Here is a 22,899-nt window from a genome sequence, read left to right as displayed (position 1 = left end):
AATTAAAATCAGGGTCAGCTGTCTACGGTAGTCCTTAAGATACCAGCACAATAACACACACGGCAAATTATAGTCGGCTTATAGTTATAGATGAAATCCCAGAATAGCGATATATATATTGTGAATATCGCACACCCCTAATGTATTTAATATAATGATTTATTGATAATTGTTTAAATTAATATAATATTTTTTACTCATCCATTTTCTTAAGAATGGTTTAAAGACCATGTGAAATGTGAAGTTTATAATTTTGTGAAAACTTGTATCTGAACTGTAAATTATGCTTTTTACAATAACTTTATGGTTTAATTTGGTACTATAGACATTGCCCTAACCCTGCTCATATGGTATTAATTTTATCATTGCAGGTCTTTAAAAAGATCTTAAATTTGAGAGTAAAAATGTTACAGTGCGAAAGAGGCGAAGACTCAAATGCAGGCAGAATGATCCTTTTAATACAAAAAATGAAACAAAACTAACAAAAACAACCTGAGTGGGACAAACAGGCAGACTAGAAACTGTACTATAAACAGACATACCACGATGGAAAACAACAGATCAGCACAGGATTACAGACACAAGGAGAATAAATAGGGAACCTAAGAGGGAGACACAGATGTGGCAACTAAAACAATAATGATGCAACAAGATGGGTGGGGTCAGAAAATAAACAGGTGTGAGCACATGGCACCAAAAAAACCCCAACAATCACAAAAAGACAGTGACAAAAAAATCCTGCAAGAAACCCTGTACATGAATGTGGTTAACCAGACTGTAAAGTACTAAATTTTTGTGCACCTCAAAAATATATATTTGCATTTGGAATATATTGTTTCTTTGTACTTTTCCAAATAACTTTGATGTTGCCTGCTTATAATCACTTCATTATACATTATGGCAGTTTAAAAATAAGACGACTCGTGTCACTTTACTTAAGGCAGACAACGACCACTTATAAATATTACTACTACGTTATTATGCTTTTTAGATATTTATACTTTAAGTAGTTAAAGACCACTTATAAGATGTAAGATACTGGCCAGATCTGAAGTAAAAAAAAAATCAAGAAAGTAAAACATGAAACTATGGGATATATAACATAGCTTAAATATATATATGATTTTTATTGTGTGCGATATAAATCATCACACTCTTAAAAGTTGTAAGCGCAAGTATTATAAGATTATATAACATACTATGATACTGTTTAGAAGGTATTAAGTGTACATTAAAATGCATTAATGATTCCCTTATAATGCTTTATAAATACAGGCTTCATAGAAAGTTTTACCACATTTTGTTCTTTTCAGAATGGAGCACCTGATCCTCAATCCACCACTACGCTGAGAAGTGACTGACCTTGTTGAGGTGTACTCAAGATAGACTAGAGTAATCCTGATGTGCCATAGCAGTGTTTGTGATATCAGAGCAGCTGCTTTTATTTTTCTTCATTGATTCTGCCACTAAGTTTGATTTGTGTCTTGTTAGTTGCTTCCAAGTCCATCCTTAGAGCGATTTTTTTTTTTTTTTTGTAAAATTAGACAAACACACAAAAACCTGTAAATTTTTAATATCTTTATTCCCCCCAACCCCCCAAGTCTGTACTTTGTCCTTCATTTCTGTACTATATTGAATGTTCACAAACATTTCACCTCATTCTTGAATTCTGGTGAAAAGAACCTCATAACTGCAAACACCACAATCCAACACCTCATGTGGATGCCACAATTTACACTGAGCATTCAGTTTACTTAAATTGAATGTTAGGTGGAAGACAAGTACATTGACACGCTAACGTTTAAGCTAAAAATAAATACTTTCAAAAACAACAACAACAGCAAAAATGAAAAAAGAATACAATCCCACAGGGATATATCGTAACTTTTTCATCCTACATAAAAGTGTACATTTTTAAAAATGTTTCCATCTAATTTTTATCAGACAATTTCAGAAATACAAAATGGTATTTTAACACAAACATTATAATGGTACATCAAAATGTTAAATATTGTACAAAAGTTTTCTCTATTGTTCTTTTAAAGCACTAATCAAAATCCATTAACAAACAAGGTGTTGGAACTACTATAAATGCAAGAGTGTAAATGGATGCACCTGACAGCTGCATGTGACACAGTATGTGGTCCTGAGAACAAGGCCTTGATTAATATATATCTAACCATCAACTGTGCAGCCCCTTTGTCAGGATCACCATAGGCTGCATATCTTGAAGTTGCCTTAGCATAAGTTCAGAAGAAGTGGATAGGTTTTCATACATAACAATTTTAACATTCTCGACAGTCTCAATTTTTAGTGGATTTCTGAAATTAACAATGCATTGGATTTGATCTCTCTCTGGGATGACTGGTTGAAGTGTTCGCTGTCGTTTTGATGAGTTGGATAGAGAGTCTTCACTGAACTTCAGGACGGATGTCTCAAACCCTGAAGGCTTATAAAGTTTTAGTGCAACTTCATTATCTACATGGTTCCCTTGAGAGTTTGATGAGTTCAATATGGATTCTGAGACTTTCAGCAAACATTTAACATGCTCAGCAGAGCAGTTCCGAAGACTTTGTTTTCTCTCGACACTGATTTTGTTTCTACATTCTGACTTCCGTGGACGACCCCTTTTCCGTTTGACTACTGGCATGGTTGTGGAAACGAATCCTTCATTAACTACAACCTCTGTTGCAGGCTCTGGGCCTACATCTTGAGAACTGACCTTTAAATTCTCTGTTTCATCTCCATCAAAGCCTGTTTCCGCAACCTCAACATTTGTTGAGGTTTCATCTTCTTTGGGCATCTCATTGCTTTTCTTGCAAAATATGAACTGGCTTCTCCGATCCTCAATATATCGCTCTGTGAGACCATGAGTGGTGTAATGTTTTATTATATTGTGCTCAGCACTCATTACTGAATCACAACTCTCAATCATGCACGGATACTGTAAAGCAAGTCTTTCATTGCACAAGGCAGATGCTTCATCTGTGGATTTAAGAGCAGGCTTTTCTACCATCATCCGATGGTTCTGGGCCTTGTTCTCTTTCTTTTTTGAATTATTCCTCTTCATTTTTATCTTGTTATTTGCAATATTCTCTTTTCCATTGTTTGAACCTGCACTTAACGTTTTTGCTTGAACATCATCCCCAAACCTATTTTCTTGTTTCTGTTTCATAGTTTCAAAAGTAGCATCATGTTTCTTCATAAGGTGTCGAAGAAGGTTTGACTTGGTTGTATATACCCTGTCACAACCTTCGAACTGACATCTGAATGTGAGTTCCACGCTCTCAAAGTCCCCATCTGCTGAAACCTTTATTGCTTTGTGGTCATTTTTGATATGATCAATGTACTTCAAATGACACGTGAAGTGAGCAGAACATTTTGATTGGTCACACTGAAACGTGCCTACCTCAACACCGGATAACAATGCACTTGCCTTTTCCAATGTGCATCTATGGAGAAAAAGATAGTGTTTCAACAAACTGGTCACTTTCGACACTACTTTTGAGCATTGTTTGACTTGGCATCTGTATTCCTGCACTTGGACAACTCCATTAGTTTCTTTAGCCCTCTTTTTGTCATCACATTCTGATTGATGCATAGCCCTGTAATGGAGAATAAGATTTTGTTGGATTGAAAAGGCAGCCACACATCCTTCATGCACGCATCGGTATGGCCGGTACATAATTTGTGTGTCACTTGAATCACAAAACTCAATATCGTCACCTGGCATTTTAGCTTTTTCTTTAAGATCAACCATCACATTTGAATTTGTCTCAGTTTCTCTGTTAGATTGTGCAGTTGAATATTCTGTTCTTTTGTCTGGAGCATTAAGTGTGTCAAAGAGATACGGACTTCCACCACTCAGCTCTTGCACTGCAAATATACCTGGCTCATTGAATTCAATAACACAATTCTCTTCAGTCAGAGAGGGACTTTCTAGTTTTATATTTGTAGCTGAAAGTCCATCAAGATTTACCACATTTTTCTGTGATGCTTCCACAGTCCTGGAGGTGTCAGTGATGGCAACTGTACCAGAGATTTGAGTGGGGCATTTATTTTTTCTTTTGGCAGTGGTGCTGGCTTTTCCTTTAACATTGGAATCAACAGATGTAACTGTCAAATTTGTACTGATTTGGGATTGAGACTGTTCTGGCAGGGAGTCTTTTCCCTGGTCGATGATGACACTGGTATGCACATTTGCTGACACATTTTCTGTTGATTTTCTGATCATTTTCTTTCTATAACCAAGACCGATTTTCAAGCCAGACAATTCCTCTCTTGAAAAATGGTGGACATTTTTGTAGTGAATTTTAAGGCCTGTGGTTCTGGTAAATGTCTTGGAACATAGATGACAGTTGTAAGGAGCTAATTTGTCAGGGTTTTTCTTCATTTCATTTATCCTTTCCTCACTGTAATCATGTACACGGCTAAGGTGTTTAAATAAAGCTTCTTTAGTCATTGCTCCATAAACACAGCCTTCTTTACATCTAAAGGGCTTTAAAATACATTTCTGCTCGTTTTGAACAGGGTCTTTATTTGTGTGAAACTGATCATTTCTAGTGACAGCTTCAGAGCTTAGATCACGCAGGTTAGTGCTCTCAGATACACATTTGTCTTGACTATGTATGTCAACTAAATCAAGACGTTGTAGTGCCCTTTCAATTTCTATAATTTTGCCATCTTCACCAGTATTTGCAGGGGTGAATTCAACTTCAGTTTTGATTTCTCTGCCTGTGTTTGTAACAGGTGGATGGAGGGAATTGTAATTTCTAGTCATTTCAGAGGGGTCTTGAGAGGATATATTAGTGTTCTGAAGGTTGTCTGTGCTCTGTACACTTGTTAAAGAGTTCCCATTAAAGATATTTGATTCTAATGGTGCATAGATGCAGGATTTGTGATTGGGCTCTTGTACGTCATTCGCAGGGAGAGGCATTTGCACCGTTGAAATGTCAGGATCATTCAGAAAATCAAGAAATGATACTGGTAAATCAGCAGTAAGATCAATTTCATCTACAGGTTTGCACTGAGAACGTTTTGATAAATGACCTCCTAGTGACTTTGTGCTTGAAAACTCTCTGTAGCACCTGCAGCAAATAACTTTTCCATCCTGTATTATGGCAGGCCATTTTGTTCTCTTAGATGATTTCATTTTTTTGGATTTCCCAGTTTCTCCAAAACCTGAAATGCTTTGGCCATCTGAAGCAATTACTTCAGTTCCTTCCTGTGACAGTTCATGATTACAAAAATCTTCTGGACTTTTCTCATCAGTCAGCGGGGCAGCACCAAAGAAATCTTCTCCCGATTCTTTAAATTGAGGGTTTAAAAGATTTGAAATACATTTGATATCTGATGAGAATACGGCATCAGTACTATCAGTACTGATTTCTTCATCTGAATTTGCCAATGGCTGCACCGAAATAGCACTTTCCTCAGAAGGCAAAGTTGAAAAATATAGGCTGACATTGTCTCCAGACAAAGATCCTGTTTGCAGCAAACCAGTGCTAATGGAAATATCATTGAGATGATTTTGTCCAATTTGACTGAATCCAGGATTGACACTTGACTCAACCTGTGGCAAGTCACAAGTCTGATCGCTGTTAAGTGCATGTAGTACTCTAAGAGAGGTTGACACATATTTTGAGGCTTCGTTCATCACACTGGAGGGTGTGTGGGCATTCACAGAAAGGGGGATGAGCTCATCGTAAGAAGAGGGAGATGCATAATTTAAGACTGTGTCAGAATGGTATGACAGGTTTGTGTGTTGGTTGTCAGATAAAATTGTAGTGTGGTAAGGATCATTCACAGAAAAAACTGAATCCAAATGTTTCATTGAGGGTGTTTCCCATGTCTGAGGTATTGGTAATTGCATCAGACCTGTCGGGCTTGTTGATGTTGCACTTTGAGTGTTTTCAAGCTGAGTTCCAAACTTTGCACTTGCAGAGTGCACACTATCGTGATTGGAAAAAGCAGAAGAGTCCAGAAATGCATTATGTTCAGTTTGTTTGTAACGGCTTGTCCCTTTTGGTTTCTGAGAACTAGCAGCTGTGTGCTCAGAAGAAGATTTTTTTGCAGCAATTTCCACAATCCGTTTGTACTTCTTTGACAGCTTCCACTCCTCAAAGGCCTCTGAATGAACATTTTTGACATGTCTCGATAAACTTTTTGAGGTGCTGTATTTCCGTGTACAGGTTTCAAATGGACACACATGAGTCAGACCTTCTTCTCTGTTGGCTTTTGTCACAAAGGTAGATGACTTCAATGTTGAAGGCTCAAGCTGACTCTGTGGGAAAGAAAACAATTTCTTGTCTTTCAAGAGTGTTTGAGTTTCACAGTCAGCATCCTTTAGAGCATTTACATATATTGAATCATTGCACTTGATGGGAATAGGCTGCAGTTTTACAAAGCATGCTTCAAGATGTGATTGATTTGTCCTCCCAAGACAATGAGATGTCTTCGATTCATCAGGCTGAGTAGCATTAGTTTGGGAATCACTTTTGCTTGCTGTCAACTGAGCTGTTCCTGATACAAGGTGCTTAGGTTGTTCTGTGGAATCATGAGTGTCTACTACGTTTTCTACTTTGCATTTCATTTCTACTGGGGTAGACTCTTGAGAAACCTCTGATATTTGGCCAGGAGGCAACTCAAAGGCAGGACAAGTCGAAGCTGGTAATTCTGGTTGAGAAGGTGAGTGAACATCAATAGCAGAGCGGTCCTGCTTTGTGTGTCTTTTCTGATGCAATTTTAGCTCAGACAGGGTGTAGAACACCTTGTCACAGTTATGACTTTTGCATGAGAATGACATGTAGTGCTGTGCTTCATGATCATATAGCAAGTATGTCTCGTTGAATATTCTCTCACAGTTTGGATATGCACACTGTGCCTTAAATTCAGCATGATCTTTTCTGTGTATCAGAAGCTCAGCATGAGAGGAAAAGCTGCAGTTACATCCAAGCTGAATGCAAAAATATGGCTTCTCACCACAATGCATCTGTAAGTGATCATTAAGGTGGGTCACATTAACAAACTGGCGGTGACAATATTGGCACAAAGCCTTCTGGCTCTGTTTTTCCAGGAAATGTGTTGCTTCCCGCTCATTTTTGTGGGCCTTAACATGTGCAACCAAATTCCTGAAGTACTTAAAAACTTTCTGACAGCTAGTAACAGGGCAGGAACAAAGTTTAGTGTTGTTAACATCACGAATAGGGTTGTTCTGTTTTGGGGATGACGACTTAATTTTACTTTTCACATTTGTGATGGGACTATCGTTTGAAGCATACAAATTATTGCAAATTGTCTCTTGGCTAACTTCTGCAGCAGTTTTGTTGTAGTGCTCTTCCCTGCTGTAGTGCTCTTCTGCTCTGCTTGAAGTACTGCTAGCTTGTGTTAACTTGGTGTCAGAACTGGGACGTTTCTTGCTCACACCCATTGCAGCAAGGCGCTCCTTACATGACTGTTTCACATGTGATGCCACATGAGGCTCTAAAATTGCCCTAGTTTCAAAAGTCTCAGCACATATTGGACAACGGAAAATCCCATCTTGGACATGCTTCAATGCATGCTTCACAATCCTGTGTCCAAGGAACTCTTTATCACACAAAACACAATACTGCATATAAGCCTGCCAATTGCGGAATCGAGCAGAAACAAATCCCCTCTCTCTCATCTTCTTGGTTTCTTTTTTCTTTTTTCTTTCTTCTTCAACCTCACTAAGTTCATAAGTAGGACTATGTGTAAAATGCACATGTCTGAAATATTTCTCATCAAGGTCATGGACTTCATTGTCTTCACTGTCAGTAAATTTGTCAGTAGACAATATAGCTGCTGCCTCCTGATCCATCAAAGCAAGGCATTGACGTTTTAGGGTTTTCCAGTCCCAGAACTCTGGATCGAAAGGCCACTTAGTCTTTAAGGCCAACAACAGATCACAGCGTAGTGAATTTAGAATCGGTGGATCATCCAGCTCAAGCTTTTGGTCGTGCTCATTAAAGAGAGCCTCAACAGCATAATAAGAATCCAAAGATGGCTTTATCAGGAACTCAGTGAGCTGACAAGCCTGTTTTACTTCCAAGTCTAAAGGCAGCAAACAAGAGATAGTTTTGCAGATGGAGATATTGCAGCCCTCGTTATCATTGAGTCCCATTTTTAGTGCTTGAATGCACATTTCGATGCATACTGACAGTCCATCTTTCTCAACCTGAGGAAACAAAAATGTCACTGTGACATGAATGCCATTGCCTTGATTTCCAAAACACATCGACATAAAAACTAAAACCTTTCTAACCTCAGCCTGAATGACTTTGATGAGGAGCAGAATATGGTACACACTTCCAGAAAGGCGTGCTAACAGTCTGCATTGGTCCAAAAAGGCCTGTTTAGATTCAAGCCGTATAAGAAGTTTACTCCAAAACAGTGTCAGCTCCCTGTAAGATGTACAATATAAAATGATAATCATAATTTGTTCAAAATTGTTCAATTATTTTCATGCAAACTCAAGAGAACTCTTGTTAAAATCAGTGAGCGCAGTCAGTGAGTTTGCACAGTCATATGGACACTTTTTTTTTTTACACTGTGTGTGCATTATTGAGCAATTAAAAAACAAAAAAAAAACAAATCTAACACTAGCTTCTCTAATCTTTTTTGTATGGTTTTTCTTTTTTTATACAATTAACAAAAGCAAAAAAAGGACTCTAACACTAGCTTGCTCTGTTCTTTTTCAATTCTACCTATTTCCTTTTTTATTATATAATAAAACCTTGCTACGTTTACTGCGTCAAGTGTTAATTTTGGCAGACATTTTTTATTTAGTCTTAAGTCTTGAGACGAAAATGCTTAATCTTAGTCACATTTTAGTCATTTGAGTCTTTCATAGTTTTAGTCTAGTTTTAGTCGACGAAAAGTCATTGCATTTTTATCAACTTTTAGTCATTACTTTTAGTCAATAGTTTTAGCCAAACTGTAGTTACCAAAATTTATTTTGGTAGCTATTTTAAATGTAGTTTTCAAATTAAAATAATCATTAATTCTTCTCTCTTCTCTCTCTCTCTCTTTAGACCAAATCAATTGAGCTTATGAGAAATTTTAATCAAGGACTGAATTTGGAAAATCTTGAATAAATTATGACAATTTTCATTTTTGGGTGAACTATCCCTTTAACAGAAGTGAAAAGGGAGCAACTTTATACTATCACACGTTCTGTTTTCACCCACCTGTTCACATTCATTTAATCCATAACCGACTGTATTTACATGAGATACTCTACACCATAATCATGTGGACTGCTGTGTGTGTATTTAAGCACTGAGAACTGATCGCCTGCTGTATATGAGGAAGTGGAGTGTTTGTGCGCGTGCACGCAAGAGCACTTCTATCAGCGTGATTTCCGCACATTTGAAGGACAATAGCCTATAGGATGCATTTAGAATGTCTGGTAGTCATCAAATAACAGGTCTCGTTTAGTTAACAAAGACACAGCATAAATTTCATCATAATTTCGGCATTTGATATTATTTTTAGCCCGTCAACGTCTTGTCTTAGTCACAGAAAATTTTTTTGTTAACAAATATTTTTCGGTGTCGTCTTCGTTAACTAAATTAACAATGTACTGCGTTAAGGTACATGAGACTTGTTATAGCACTTGCATATCATTGCTCTTTTGTTGATTGTAGTTGCTTTCATTGTCCTCATTTGTAAATCACTTTGGATAAAAGCATCTGCTAAATGACTAAATATAAATGTTTACCTGACAAAGGTCTTTGACAGAAATGTTGACAGTTTTAACTTCTGCTAAATAAAGGGTGAATAACTGTGCAGATCTTTCTTGCATAATTTGATGTACCCTTTGATCTTCAAGATGTTTTGGATGTGCATATTTTGACCTTTTTTCCCAATCTGATGTGCCAATCTGAGTCACTGAATACCGTTTGTATGCCGATACTGAGTCCCGGCGGAAGTTTTCGAGTCTCGGGCCGGCAGGAATTGTGGGTGGGGGAGTGCATGAACCAGTTCTCTCTCCACCCTCAATACCACGACTTAGGTGCCCTAGAGGAAGGCATCGAACCCCCAACTGCTCCCCGGGCGCCGCAGCATAAATGGATGCCCACTGCTCCGGGTGTGTGTTCACAGTGTGTGTGTGTGTGTGTGTGTGTGTGTGTTCACTGCTCTGTGTGTGTGCACTTCGGATGGGTGAAATGCAGAGCACCAATTCTGAGTATGGGTCACCATACTTGGCTGAATGTCACGTCTCTTAGCTTTTATTATACAGTTTTATCCTGATTAAAGCTTTAATAGAGTATTGCAAATGCACACATAATGCTTCTCATGGCTGGAAACAGAACTGCATTTCCTAACAAAATTTTCCAAATACAGACATTCAAACAGTGTTCTATGATAAAATACAGCAGATCCATCAGAAATTTAAACTCTTTCAAACCAGGAAAAACTGCCATATCTGTTAGGAGAACACAAAAACTGCTGTGTGTTTGCTGCTCCAATATGTGTCTGCCTGCCATGATATAAGAGAAAACACTCAACCTGCCCTTATCTGATGTTTCCAGCACATGTAGATTATATTATGCCATATTACTGTATTATATTACTTAGTTGTAGGCTATATTTTGCCTCTGTAAATCGAATACTTCCATCTATCTCATTTTATTTTATTTCTAACGTATACACTTACACTAATTCATTTTGCACTGCATGCTTAATACTTTTATACATTTTTATTATTACTATTACTTTTATCCTTTTCTTTTTCTGTTAATACATATGTGCATTATTTGTAAGCAGCCCAACTGCAACTGCTTTGGCAATACAAATGTAGTTTTTGTCATGCCAATAAATCTCACCTAAATTGAAACTGACATTGAGAGAGAGAGAAAGAGAGAGAGAGCGATGCAGAGCGTGTGCAGAGAGTGGGACACAAATAACAGTATTAATAACTGCTGCTTAGTTTAGAATACGGATTTTGAAACTTGTGAATCCATTAGAATCATTAGAAGACAGAATCGCAATTCATATATAAAAAGATTTTTACATACACCTCTAAACTCCTCTTCCTTTTCTTTAAAGCAGCACAGCATGGCCTCGTATGGAAAGATATTCCGGACATTATTTAAAAGGAATTGCAAATTGTATTTGCAATTGCGTTTTCAATTTGTGGACGCATAAAATGTGACAATCCAAACGCAAATGCAAATCACGCATTACCGTTTGCATTTTCATTTAAGCGAACGCACAGTGTCTGCCAAATTTAAAATGGAAATGCAAAGTCCGTTTGCAATTGTGTTTCCCATATCTTACGAGCTATGAGCCTGTCATATGTAAATAGCAATATTAATTACCACATTTGCTTTTTTACTCTCTCTGCACTGCGCATGTAAACTGCCAAAACTCAAATTCCAAAACTCTTTTGCATTTGAATTTCCGATGTCTACACGGAAACCTGTCAATCAAGTAATGGGGTGGGGCCATTTTATTGGGCGTGTTTGCATTGGGAAGTGACGTCACTCACAGTCGACGGTAATAAACAATTATTAATAGACAACTTTGCGGAATGTTTTGAAAAATGAAAGTAATTGGTGAAATTGTGGAGGACATTTTGACACTCGCGCAGCAACTTGACGACAGTTCATACGGTACAGATTTCCTTTTGTAACAATTGTACCAGGAAACTTTTTGCCCTAGGAACTATACCTAAATACTAATACCTACTATACTAAACTCATGTCATGTATGATCCGCCCAGTGACACCAAATATCTCAGAAACCGAAAATTTCAGAACTCCGGCCACTTCACTTAGATTGGCGAAGACATCATTACTGATGATCCTGTTCGTCAAGGCCACAAACACATTTAACCTGTCCAAAACCAAATGGCTTCTGAGTAAAAGGAAATCTGTACCGTATGAACTGTAGTCAAGTTGCTGCGTGAGTGTCAAAAAGTCATCCACAATTTCACCAATTACTTCCATTTACTTCCAAAATCGTCTATTAATAATTGTTTATTACCGTCGACTGTGAGTGATGTCACTTCCCAATGCAAACACGCCCAATAAAATGGCCCCACCCTGTCACTTGATTGCCAGGTTTCCCTGTAGACGTCAGAAATTCAAATGCAAAAGGAATTCCATTTGAGTTTTGGCAGTTTACATGCGCAGTGCAGAGAGAGTGAAAAAGCAAATGTGGTAATTTATATTGCTATTTAAATATGACAGGCTCATAGCTCGTAAGATATGGGAAACACAATTGCAAATAGACTTTGCATTTCCATTTTAAATTTGTCAGACTCTGTGCGTTCGCGTAAACGAAAATGCAAATGGTAATGCGCGATTTGCGTTTGGATTAGGTCATTTTATGCGTCCACAAATTTAAAACGTAATTACAAATGCAATTTGCAATTCCTTTTGAATAATGTCCAGAATATCATTCCATAGCCTCGCCCCCTTTGCTGGCTTTTCATGAAGGTGGGGTTTGTTACATCAAGAGCCCGTGAAGAAACTTGTTGTAGTCCCTACTAGCCGTTTTCGTAGACATCAAACTGCCAGAATTTTAAGGGGGTCCTATTATGCTCTTTTACAAAATCTTGATTTAGTTTTGGGGGTGTACTAGAACAGACTGTCATGTCAGGTTCATTAGTTTTCACATATTTTACATTACCCCTCTCCCCAGTCTGGCATGAACGGGTCAAATAGTTCCTGTAACAAATGAAGGCCCACATTCTGAAATATGAAATGTGCTTTGATTGGTTAGCTGTGCCAGTGAATGTTGTGATTGGCACCACTCGGCGCCTGGTTGGGAAATGTCATACCCCTTACCATAGCCGCCTGCAAGCTTCAGTGTAAATATTGTATCCAAATCAATTTGAATGCGTTTTAAACCCGGATGATTGTAACCACTCTAAGTTTGCCTACATTGAGAAAGCTAGTGTGTCTCCCACAGTGATAACACTCATTGCCTTCTCCAAGGAAGCTCAACCAGGTCTCGTCCCACAAACCCCGAAAAATATGCCAAAAAAACCCCCCAAAAAAGTGGTTTCTGTTAAATAAAATATCTCATTTTGAAGTGGAGTTTGCGCTTTGTAACTTTGCAGATCTTTTTATGTTCAAACAACCTTAAAAACTAATAGCATAATAGAACCCCTTTATAGAACTCAGCTTGCATTGAACTTTGAGCTTCGTAACTTTGCAGATATTGTTCATGCTCTAAAAGCAATATTACACACTAACATTAAAAAACTGAAATCGCAATTAACCACCCCTTTAAGAAAATACATATTTTATATTTAATTAGAGTGGGTGTACTCATTTATGCTGTGCGCTGTGTATATCTTAACATAAATTAGTAAGATTAATGTAAATGAAATGTGTTCATGTGCTTAGAAGAAATACATGATCAGACACACTGTAGTGTGCCACTAAAAATACAGAAGTAAATAATTTAAACAAATTTAAGAAAAATTTTAAACTGTAGCATGCAAAATCAAGATATAAAAATACTTTAACATAATTAGTGCATGCTAATGTACAATAACTGACAATTTTGAGTTAGAACAAGAGGCTTACCAGGCACAATAAGCATCGCCACTGAGAAGCTGGCGCTTGAAAAATGCTGTACAAAGGCTGAGAGCTCCCTTTTCCTCTTCCTCAGACTCTAAATTACAAATCATGTCCAGAGCCTCTTTGCAGTCTACCTCCTTTATCTGCCAAAGAGAATGGAGAGAATTTAGGGTATAAATTAGGTGTGTGTGTGTGTGAGTGTGTATACATTTTATATTTGATCAGTGATATCACACGATCAAGTCACCTTTATTTATATAGCGCTTTAATAACCCTCTGGAGTCGATTAACGCGGATACGCATTTTGAGTCATTTTCACGCATAATATTTTTTTTCTCAAAACACAATTATGTACATACATGCATTTCACATATTATTATAGCCCAGTTTGTGCTGATTACAGTGAGATTAGACTTTACCCATTTAGATATTTATAAGAAACTGAAAAAAGCACAAATGTCAGGGCATGACAAAACTTCTCCAGGCCCCAAAAATACCCTTAGACAAAATACATTGCGTCAAAGCAACTGAAAAACATTCATTAGGAAAACAGTGTGTCAATAATGCAAAATGACAGTTAAAGGCAGTTCATCATTGAATTCAGTGATGTCATCTCTGTTCAGTTAAATAGTGTCTGTGCATTTATTTGCAATCAAGTCAACGATATCGCTGTAGATGAAGTGACCCAAACTAAGCAAGCCAGAGGTGATGGCGACAAGGAACTGAAACTCCATCGGTGACAGAATGAAGGAAAAAACCTTAGGAGAAACCAGGCTCAGTTGGGGGCCAGTTCTCCTCTGACCAGACGAAACCAGCAGTTTAATTCCAGGCTGCAGCAAAGTCAGATTGTGCAGAAGAATCATCTGTTTCTTGTGGTCTTGTCCTGGTGGTCATCTGAGACAAGGTCTGTACAGGGGATCTGTATCTGGGGCTCTAGTTGTCCTGGTCTCCGCTGTCTTTCAGGGATGTAGAGAGGTCCTTTCTAGGTGCTGATCCACCATCTGGTCTGGATACGTACTGGATCCGGGTGACTTAGATGCAATTCTTCTAATGATGTAGCAAGTACATCGGGTGTTATGGGAAGGGTTCCCCGGTTCCGGTTTACCTAATTAATGCAGCCTAAAAATCCTTTAACGGATTTGGATATTAAAAGTAAGCCAGGTTAATGAAATGGGCCTTTAATCTAGATTTAAACTGCAAGAGTGTGTCTGCCTCCTGAACAATGTTAGGTAGGTTTTTTCCAGAGTTTAGGCGCCAAATAGGAAAAGGATCTGCCGTCCGCAGTTGATTTTGATATTCTACGTATTATCAAATTGCCAAATTGTTCTCAAATTGTTCTCCAATATGTTCTCAAATTGAGTTTTGAGAATGTAGCGGACGTAGAGGATTATAATGTAAAAGGAGCTCATTCAAATACTGAGGGGCTAAACCATTCAGAGTTTTTATAAGTAATAAGCAATATTTTTAAATCTATACAATGTTTGATAGGGAGCCAGTGCAGTGTTGACAGGACCAGGCTAATATGGTCATACTTCCTGGTTCTAGTAAGAACTCTTGCTGCTGCATTTTGGACTAGCTGTAGTTTGTTTACTAAGCGTGCAGAACAACCACCCAATAAAGCATTACAATAATCTAAACTTGAGGTCATAAATGCATGGATTAACATTTCTACATTTGACATTGAGAGCAATAGGCTGTAATTTAGAATTTTTTTTAAGATGGAAAAATGCAATTTTACAAATGCTAGAAATGTGGCTTTCTAAGGAAAGATTGCTATCAAATAGCACACCTAGGTTCCTAACTAATGACGAAGAATTGACAGAGCAGCCATCAAGTCTTACACAGTGTTCCAGGTTATTACATGCAGAGTTTTTAGGTCCTATAATTAACACTTCTGTTTTTTCAGAATTTAGCAATAAGAAATAACTCGTCATCCATTAGTTTTTCAAATTGGTGTGTTTCAACGGGTCGCGAAGAGGTACTCCATACTAGGGCTGCACGATATTGGGAAAAAATGACATTGCGATATTTTTTTTTCTTCAATATATGAAATCTAATCTAATTTTTTCTTACAAACAAAAATCCTGTGAGCACACTTCCATTCTCATTTTAAATGATTTAAACATCAGAGTATTATTTAAATTAGAGTAAATTATTTGTTTGTAACTTTAGGATATGGTTTGTATTGTTAACATATTAACTAACATGAACTTACCATGAGCAATACTTTTGTTTCTATATTTTTTTAATCTTAGTTTATAAAAACACAGCTGTTCATTGTTTGATAATGTTACTTCACAGTGCATTGACTATGTTAACAAATACTTTTGATTTCAACAATGAAGGCTATAGCCTAAATGTTGAAATTAACAATGTTGCAGTTTAGTAATAGTAAATGTTAAATAATGAAGTTAAATAGTTTAATAAATAGAACATTATTGTAAAGTGTTACAGATTTTTTTATACACCAATTCAGACATCTCGTGAATTCAGTGTTGGAGAGGTCAGTTGTTTAAACCATTCATTAAATTGAATCGGTTCAAAGGAATCATTAGTTCGCGAATCAGACGTGTACAGCATGTGTTGTGTAATTATCTCTGCAGTTTAGGATATCGCACAATATTTGACAAAACAGAAAACATGTCATCACAGATTTTATTTTTTTGACACCATCGTGTCAATTGATTTTGATTAATATGCGCGAGCGAAAGATCAAGACAGCGCTCGTGTTGTTTGATGACTGAAGGTGTGCGTGCGCGCGGCTGGGGCTCTCTCTCTCTCTCTTGGGCTCTCTCTCTCTCTCTCTTGCGCTCTCTCTCTCTCGCACTCGCTCTCTTTCGTGCTCTTTCTCTCTCTCTCGTGCTCTCTCTCTCTTTGCTCGTTCTTATATGCGCTCTGTTAAATTGACAGGATTTAAACTGTGCAATTAATCCGCGAATCATATTCTGCAAGGGCCCGGGGAGCAGCTGCCTGTACAGTTAATGAATAACGGATCAACTACGACAGCCTACATCGCGAATATCGATGCTTAAATGACACTTCGTGCAGCCCTACTCCATACTGCACTTGTGATCGATATGATACCTCTTCGATGGCGGTCATATAAGTATGATTTAAACCATGCTAATGCACTTCTATTAATACCAACAAAGTGTTCAAGTCTATGCAAAATAATGTTGTGGTCAATTGTGTCAAACGCAGCACTAAGATCCAATAGAACTAATAGAGAGATACAACCAAGATCAGATGATCATTTGTAACTCCAAGGAGAGCAGTCTCAGTACTATGATACGGTCTAAATCCTGACGGGAAATCCTCACATATACCATTTTTCTCTAAGAAGGAATATAATTTTTGAGGATACCACCTTTTCTAGTATCTTGGACAGAAAAGGGAGATTCAAGATTGGTCTAGAATTAACTAGTTCTTTGAGGTCAAGTTGTGGTTTTATGATGAGAGGCTTAATAACAGCCAGTTTGAAGGTTTAGGGACATATCCTAATGACAATGAAAAATTAATAATAGTCAGAAGAGGATCTATGACTTCTGGAAGCACCTTTTAGGAGCTTAGATGGTATAGGGTCTAACATGTTGTTGGTTTAGATTTAACAAATTTATACAATTCTTCCTATGCCATGGTAGAGAATGAGTGGAACTGTTCCTCAGGGGGTCTATAGTGCACTGTCTGATGCGATACTGTAGCTGACGGCTGAATGGTTACAATTTTAGAAGTAAAGTAGTTCATACAGTCATTACTGCTGTGATGTTGGGAAATGTCAACACTTGTTGAGGCTTTATTTTGTTAATTTAGCCACTGTATTGAATAAATACCTGGTGTTATGTTTGTTTTCTTCTAAAAGTGAAGAAAAGTAATCGGACCTAGCAGTTTTTAATGTTTTACCATAGGATAGGTTACTTTCCCACCAAGCAATACGAAATACCTCTAGTTTTGTTTTCCTCCAGCTGCACTCCATTTTTTTGGCTGCTCTCTTTAGGGTGCGAGTATGCTCATTATACTATAATATGTTTTATTAGGTAACACAAAAAAAAAAAAAAAAAAAAACTTAAAATAAACAACAACTTTTATATTACATAAAACAAACTTTTAATTAACTTTAATTTGAAAAAAAGTGATATTACTTTGAAATGCACAATCAAAATACATGATTTGTGAAAATCTACAAAAATGTAGTAATTTATTTTTTTGCAAATAAACTCTTCATACATATCGTTTTATATCCCTAAAAAACACATTATTCAATAATTTTTCACTGGGACCTTAATGTTTTTAAAATGCCCTCCCTTAAGGGGAAAAACAATCGTGAAGCCCTGATTTCCTCATTCTCATTTCATTTTAAACCCAAAAGAAGTCAATTCATCTTTGGAACATATCATTATTATAACTTTCATGCATCAAAATTGTTTTTTTTTTTTGTGGCTTTTATTCATATAGAAACATTGAGCAATGCACATACAAAGAGCTTATCAAATATGTTAAAAAGAGAAGCTTGATAAGGTTTGTCTCACACATCGAGAAAGTACAGTTGTGCTTCCATATTTTCCATATTTGATAAGCTTCATGCATGGGCATTTATCAAGGATGAGAGAATATTAAAAATCTTAATTTGTGCCCCGAAGATGAACAAATATGGAAGCATATGGGTAGAAATATTCAATTTGGAATGTAATATGCAAAATGACAATGCAATATGTAAAATGGCAATGCCTTTCTGTATTTACATTTAAATTTTCCAATACATTTGTGCAACGTTTGGTGCAAAATGAAAATACATAATTTTCATTTGCCATTTCATACACCAGTTTTAATATGTAAAATGAATACTAATTTCGAGCCGATCACGTGTCCGCCCCCTCCCACCATGTCAATCACTGCGTGAACAAGGCGGGGCTTGCAGAAGGTCAAGAGACTCAAATCTCAAGAAGAGGATTCAAGTGAGAGAACATGGACAAGACAGTTGGCCCGTGTACGCTTTGATCATTTCGGTTTATGGCTTCAATATTTCATTCGCACTTCTGAGCGGAGCTGAAAAGCTGCTTTCATCTGATTTGTCAAATCTCTCCACCTTCAGCTCGTTCTTTTCATTCTTTCATGCAGAATAAGAGTCAGTGCGACTGAAGCACTGTAATGTCTGAAACTACATTCACTGTTAATTAGGGGTGTGCCGGTTTCAGAATTGGTGATGACGGTTATGATGTGAGTCAAATGTGACGGTTCATAACATAACCGTCGGGGGGGTTCCAAGTCAACTGGTTGTTCTTGGAGATAGCGGGTTAACTCCGTGTTAGCGCGCGCTCTGATCGGTAAAGGGGCAGAGATTTCAGACCTCCGTTTATTAAGGAGATCTGTCACAAAACTCATCATCCGCGCCAACGTTTTTAAAAAAAAAATTCAAAGCCGCACCCGCCCGCCATCCGCTGATTGTTTTGGGGTCTATGGCGATGCAATGCTTTGCTGATGCGAGCCGCAAAAAAAAGCCATTGCCATTTGCCCATTAGCTCCGCCCACTACCGGAGAAACTGGTATGTCTTCTGCTTGTTCGAAAATGAATATGAATAATTCTAAATTTAATCCATTATTTTGACAGGAGAAGACAACAAAGAATAGTTTACATATAGCGTGTTGTTTAAGCGTGGTAAGACTCTCGCTCTCTCTCTCTTTGCATGTGTGAGCAAAACATGAAACAGTAAAGTGACGGTGAGTCGTGCGCATTCACAAAGAGTTTACAGAGTGTCAAATACAGGTGCGCTGTGTGTCCATTGAGATGAGCTGAAAAGTTCAGATCGCTTGAAGGAGAGAGAACTCAGAAGCTCAGATACTGAAATTAATGCAAGCGTCATGCGCTTCAGTCTATGTAGTAAACAAACCTGCACGTCTCTGCCATTCATTAATTCACACAGAGACGCGCAGAACACGGATTTATATTTTAAACAACTTTTGCGGCTTAACATTTACAGATACTTGTCCATATGGAGATTTGATTTGATTATTTTATGCTAACTTTGGCAAATTCCATAACTGTCCATATTAAAATGCAAGTTTCATTTTCATGACTGGATTTCGAAATTCCGTCCACGTTTTTTGCTTCATGGAAATCATAGAGCAAATTTCAAATCCCCGCCCGCTATCCACTGCTTGTTTTGCGGTCTATGGCGGTGCAATGCTTTGCTGATGCGAGCCGCAAAAAAAAGCCATTGTCTGTTCTAGAAATGATGCAGCAAAGATATTTAATGCTAAAGTATGAGGCATAGGCCTACGCTGAGTTTCATTTACGATGAGATGTGCTCTAGGTCACAGTGCAGTGCGCGTGAACGCGGCGCGCTGGTGCTTCCATGTCATGGTTATCATTGTCTGCTTTATTTGCTTTTTATTTATTAAAATACATGCAATTGGTTGATGAAACATTTATTAAAATTAAGATAAAATTTGTACAAAACGAAATTCGTTTTTAAGAAAGGTTTTCTACAAAGCAAAATTTTATGAAGTGGTAAATATCATGTCTGACGATTTACAAAACTTCATTAAGTGGTAAAAACCATGTCTCCCTATATATTGCGTATCTTATGATCCTATCTAAAAAATGAAAATAATTTTTGATAAAAAATGTTTGTAAAAAATATTTTAATGACACGGTTTTGGCGGTTATAGAGTTCTAATGACGGTGTTCAACTATAACCGCCGGTCTCACGGTTATATACTAACCGTCACACCCCTACTGTTAATTAGCATAATATTTGAATCCGATGTAGCTGGGCACATAATTTGTGCTGCTGAGACCTGCAAAGTATTTCTAGGTTGTAGTATTGTATAAATATTGTCCCTCTGATAAATACAGTGCAAATAGTTTTGTCTCCTTGGATAACAGTGAAGTAGAAATAAATATAGTTAAATTTATGAAATAAAATTTTTGGGGAAGGTCAGTCTGGCCATTTATACAGCAACACGAGTCAGACGAGTCTGAAGATCTGAGCTGAATTTTTGTGAAACATTAAAGTTCTAGTCAATGTCAATTACTCCTATTACTCAATTATAAATAATAATAATAATTATTATATAATTACTCAATTATAAATAATAATAATAAAGTTAACTGTATTTTTTGGTATAAGTTGCATCAGTCCAAAAATACGTCATGACGAGGAAAAAAAACATATGTAAGTCACACTGGACTATAAGTCGCATTTATTCAGAACCAAGAGAAAACATTACTGTCTACAGCCGCGAGAGGGCGCTTTGGGGTAGGCTACAGGAGCACTGAGCAGCATAGAGCTAATTTTACTATTTTTATTTCAGAAATGTTACTATATTAATTTTTACAATTATTTATTAATGTCACATTATTTATTAATGTCACACATACCTAATGCCTTATGACTTAACAGATGAGAGTGGTAAATGTTACAGACAGGAACTGATCAGTCTATTATTGATTTTTATTTCCACTTCACTGTTATCCAAAGAGACAGAACTATTTGCACTGTATTTATCAGTGGGACAATATTCATACAATACTACAACCTAGAATTAATTAATTAATTTTATAATTAAATAATAAATGTAAATACAGAAATGCATGTCATTTTACATATTACATCCCAAATTGAATATTGCTACCCATATGCTTCCATAAACAAAAGCCATTAAGCAATCAAGTCTGTGTTTACCATATTTGATGTAGATGCACTGATCAGTGTTCTTGACAGATTAAAAGCATTAATTAAATATTTTCATCATAAGCAATCATGTCTCTTCAGAATACTTGGATTAAACTGCTCAATTCATATGGATTACTTTTATTTATTTTTGAAGCCTCAAGTTTTTGGTGGAATGGACTGTCTATAGAGGGAAAAATATCCTCATTTGTGTATCAATGATGAACAAAAGTGTTGGATTGGTTTGGAGCACACTTTAAGCATGATGGGGATTCCAACATTATGCAGAAACATGCAGGCCAAGATATCTGGATAACTTGGATTTGACTAAGATATCAGAATCCTTGGCAAAATCAGGAAAAAATTATAATAGAATGACTATTGCCTGGAAGACATTTACTTTTTTTTTTTTTTTAACACATTTTTTAAGGCCTTTTAAGGACCCTAAGAGGTGACCTAAAAATAAATTAAATAAATAATGAGTCTATAAAATAGAAAATATCCTGGTTATAATTTCAAATATAACAAAAAATGTGAAAGAGCCGAAATAAAATTCAAAATATGCATAAACTTTAACCATCAATGCAAAGTAGACAAAAGACCCTTACCTCCTGCATAAGTTCTTCTTGCGGCTTTATTTCACACAGACAGACGAGGTAGATTTGTTTGAAGTTCTTTTTGCCTCCAAATTCTGGAAACTCTGTGCATGTCTTAGCTAGTCTTGCAGCTTTTTCCATATGCTTGTGTTTTATTAGGTGCTTTAAACGCATATGAAGTAGTTCTGGTCCTTCTCGAGATAAAAACTCATGTACTATGGAAGACGCACATTCAATCAAGTTAACAACAATGGCAGTACAATTATAAATTAAAGTTATTACCAAAATATGGAGATAAGATAATAAGAACAAATAGAACATTTAAATAAGAATGTTAAAGACAGTAGTATACATTTCACCTTTCTGTACATTAGTGATATCAGCTGAGAGAATGTTACACAGCGTAGCGTTGGACCACACACCATTCTCCTCTGCTAGAGTCAACAGGGTGTGAAACTGTGAGTTTCCATGTGCCTGAAGAATACCATGAGCCATCTGGATTAAAAGAAAACAAAAACACACTCTTAACACAAGCACTGTGGTGATAAAGGGTCATCTAACTGGCCAAGCCCAAGGATAAAATAAATACACAATAATTCCACAAAGAATTATGGTTTTATTGTGATATTAAAACTTGCACACAAAAAAAAAAAACTTTAACTATGCATTAAAAGTTAGACATTCAAAGTCGAACATGCAAAAGAATTACACACAAAAAATGTTGTCATATATTTTGTAATCTATGGATGGAAACCAGACACAAATGAATGTAAATGTCCACTGCATCCTGAGACAGGTTTTAATTTATTTTAACTTGACATGGTGCATTAAAAGTATTTGAGCATTTGAGAAGCCAAAATTACTAACATCCCTTGTAGTCGATTAAAAGCCTAATGAAACATTATTCCAGTGAAATAATTCCTGTTAACTTTTACTTCAGTAAAGTACAAATGTACTTAATTTTAATGCATATATGTTATTAAAATATTAAGAGTACTGATTGGTGGATTTTTTTGGCCATTCTATATACTCTATCCTACTGGGGAGTACGTCCTATGCCACAGATGGGAGAGA

The 22,899-nt window shown here is 36.7% G+C and overlaps 1 protein-coding gene across 2 annotated transcripts in view; it reads right to left on the bottom strand.

Moving 5' to 3' along the window:
• Positions 1–436: 436 nt before the first annotated feature.
• Positions 437–22,899, bottom strand: part of znf292a (zinc finger protein 292a) — a 40,462-nt gene continuing 17,999 nt past the window's right edge. The window contains exons 4-8 of one of the 2 annotated variants that reach the window (XM_026285341.1): positions 22,185–22,320; positions 21,838–22,040; positions 13,566–13,702; positions 8,285–8,423; positions 437–8,197 (exon numbers count right to left, since the gene is read on the bottom strand). In XM_026285341.1, coding sequence (XP_026141126.1) covers positions 2,183–8,197; positions 8,285–8,423; positions 13,566–13,702; positions 21,838–22,040; positions 22,185–22,320 — 6,630 coding nt within the window. In that variant the 3' untranslated portion in view covers positions 437–2,182. The remainder of the gene's footprint in view (positions 8,198–8,284; positions 8,424–13,565; positions 13,703–21,837; positions 22,041–22,184; positions 22,321–22,899) is intronic. The other variant, XM_026285342.1, reaches the window with a different exon arrangement.

This window comes from Carassius auratus, chromosome 17 (genome assembly GCF_003368295.1).
Source record: "Carassius auratus strain Wakin chromosome 17, ASM336829v1, whole genome shotgun sequence".
Classification (NCBI taxonomy): domain Eukaryota; kingdom Metazoa; phylum Chordata; class Actinopteri; order Cypriniformes; family Cyprinidae; genus Carassius; species Carassius auratus.
The sequence above is the reverse complement of the archived record's forward strand: the minus strand, read 5'-3'. Positions and strand labels throughout refer to the sequence as shown.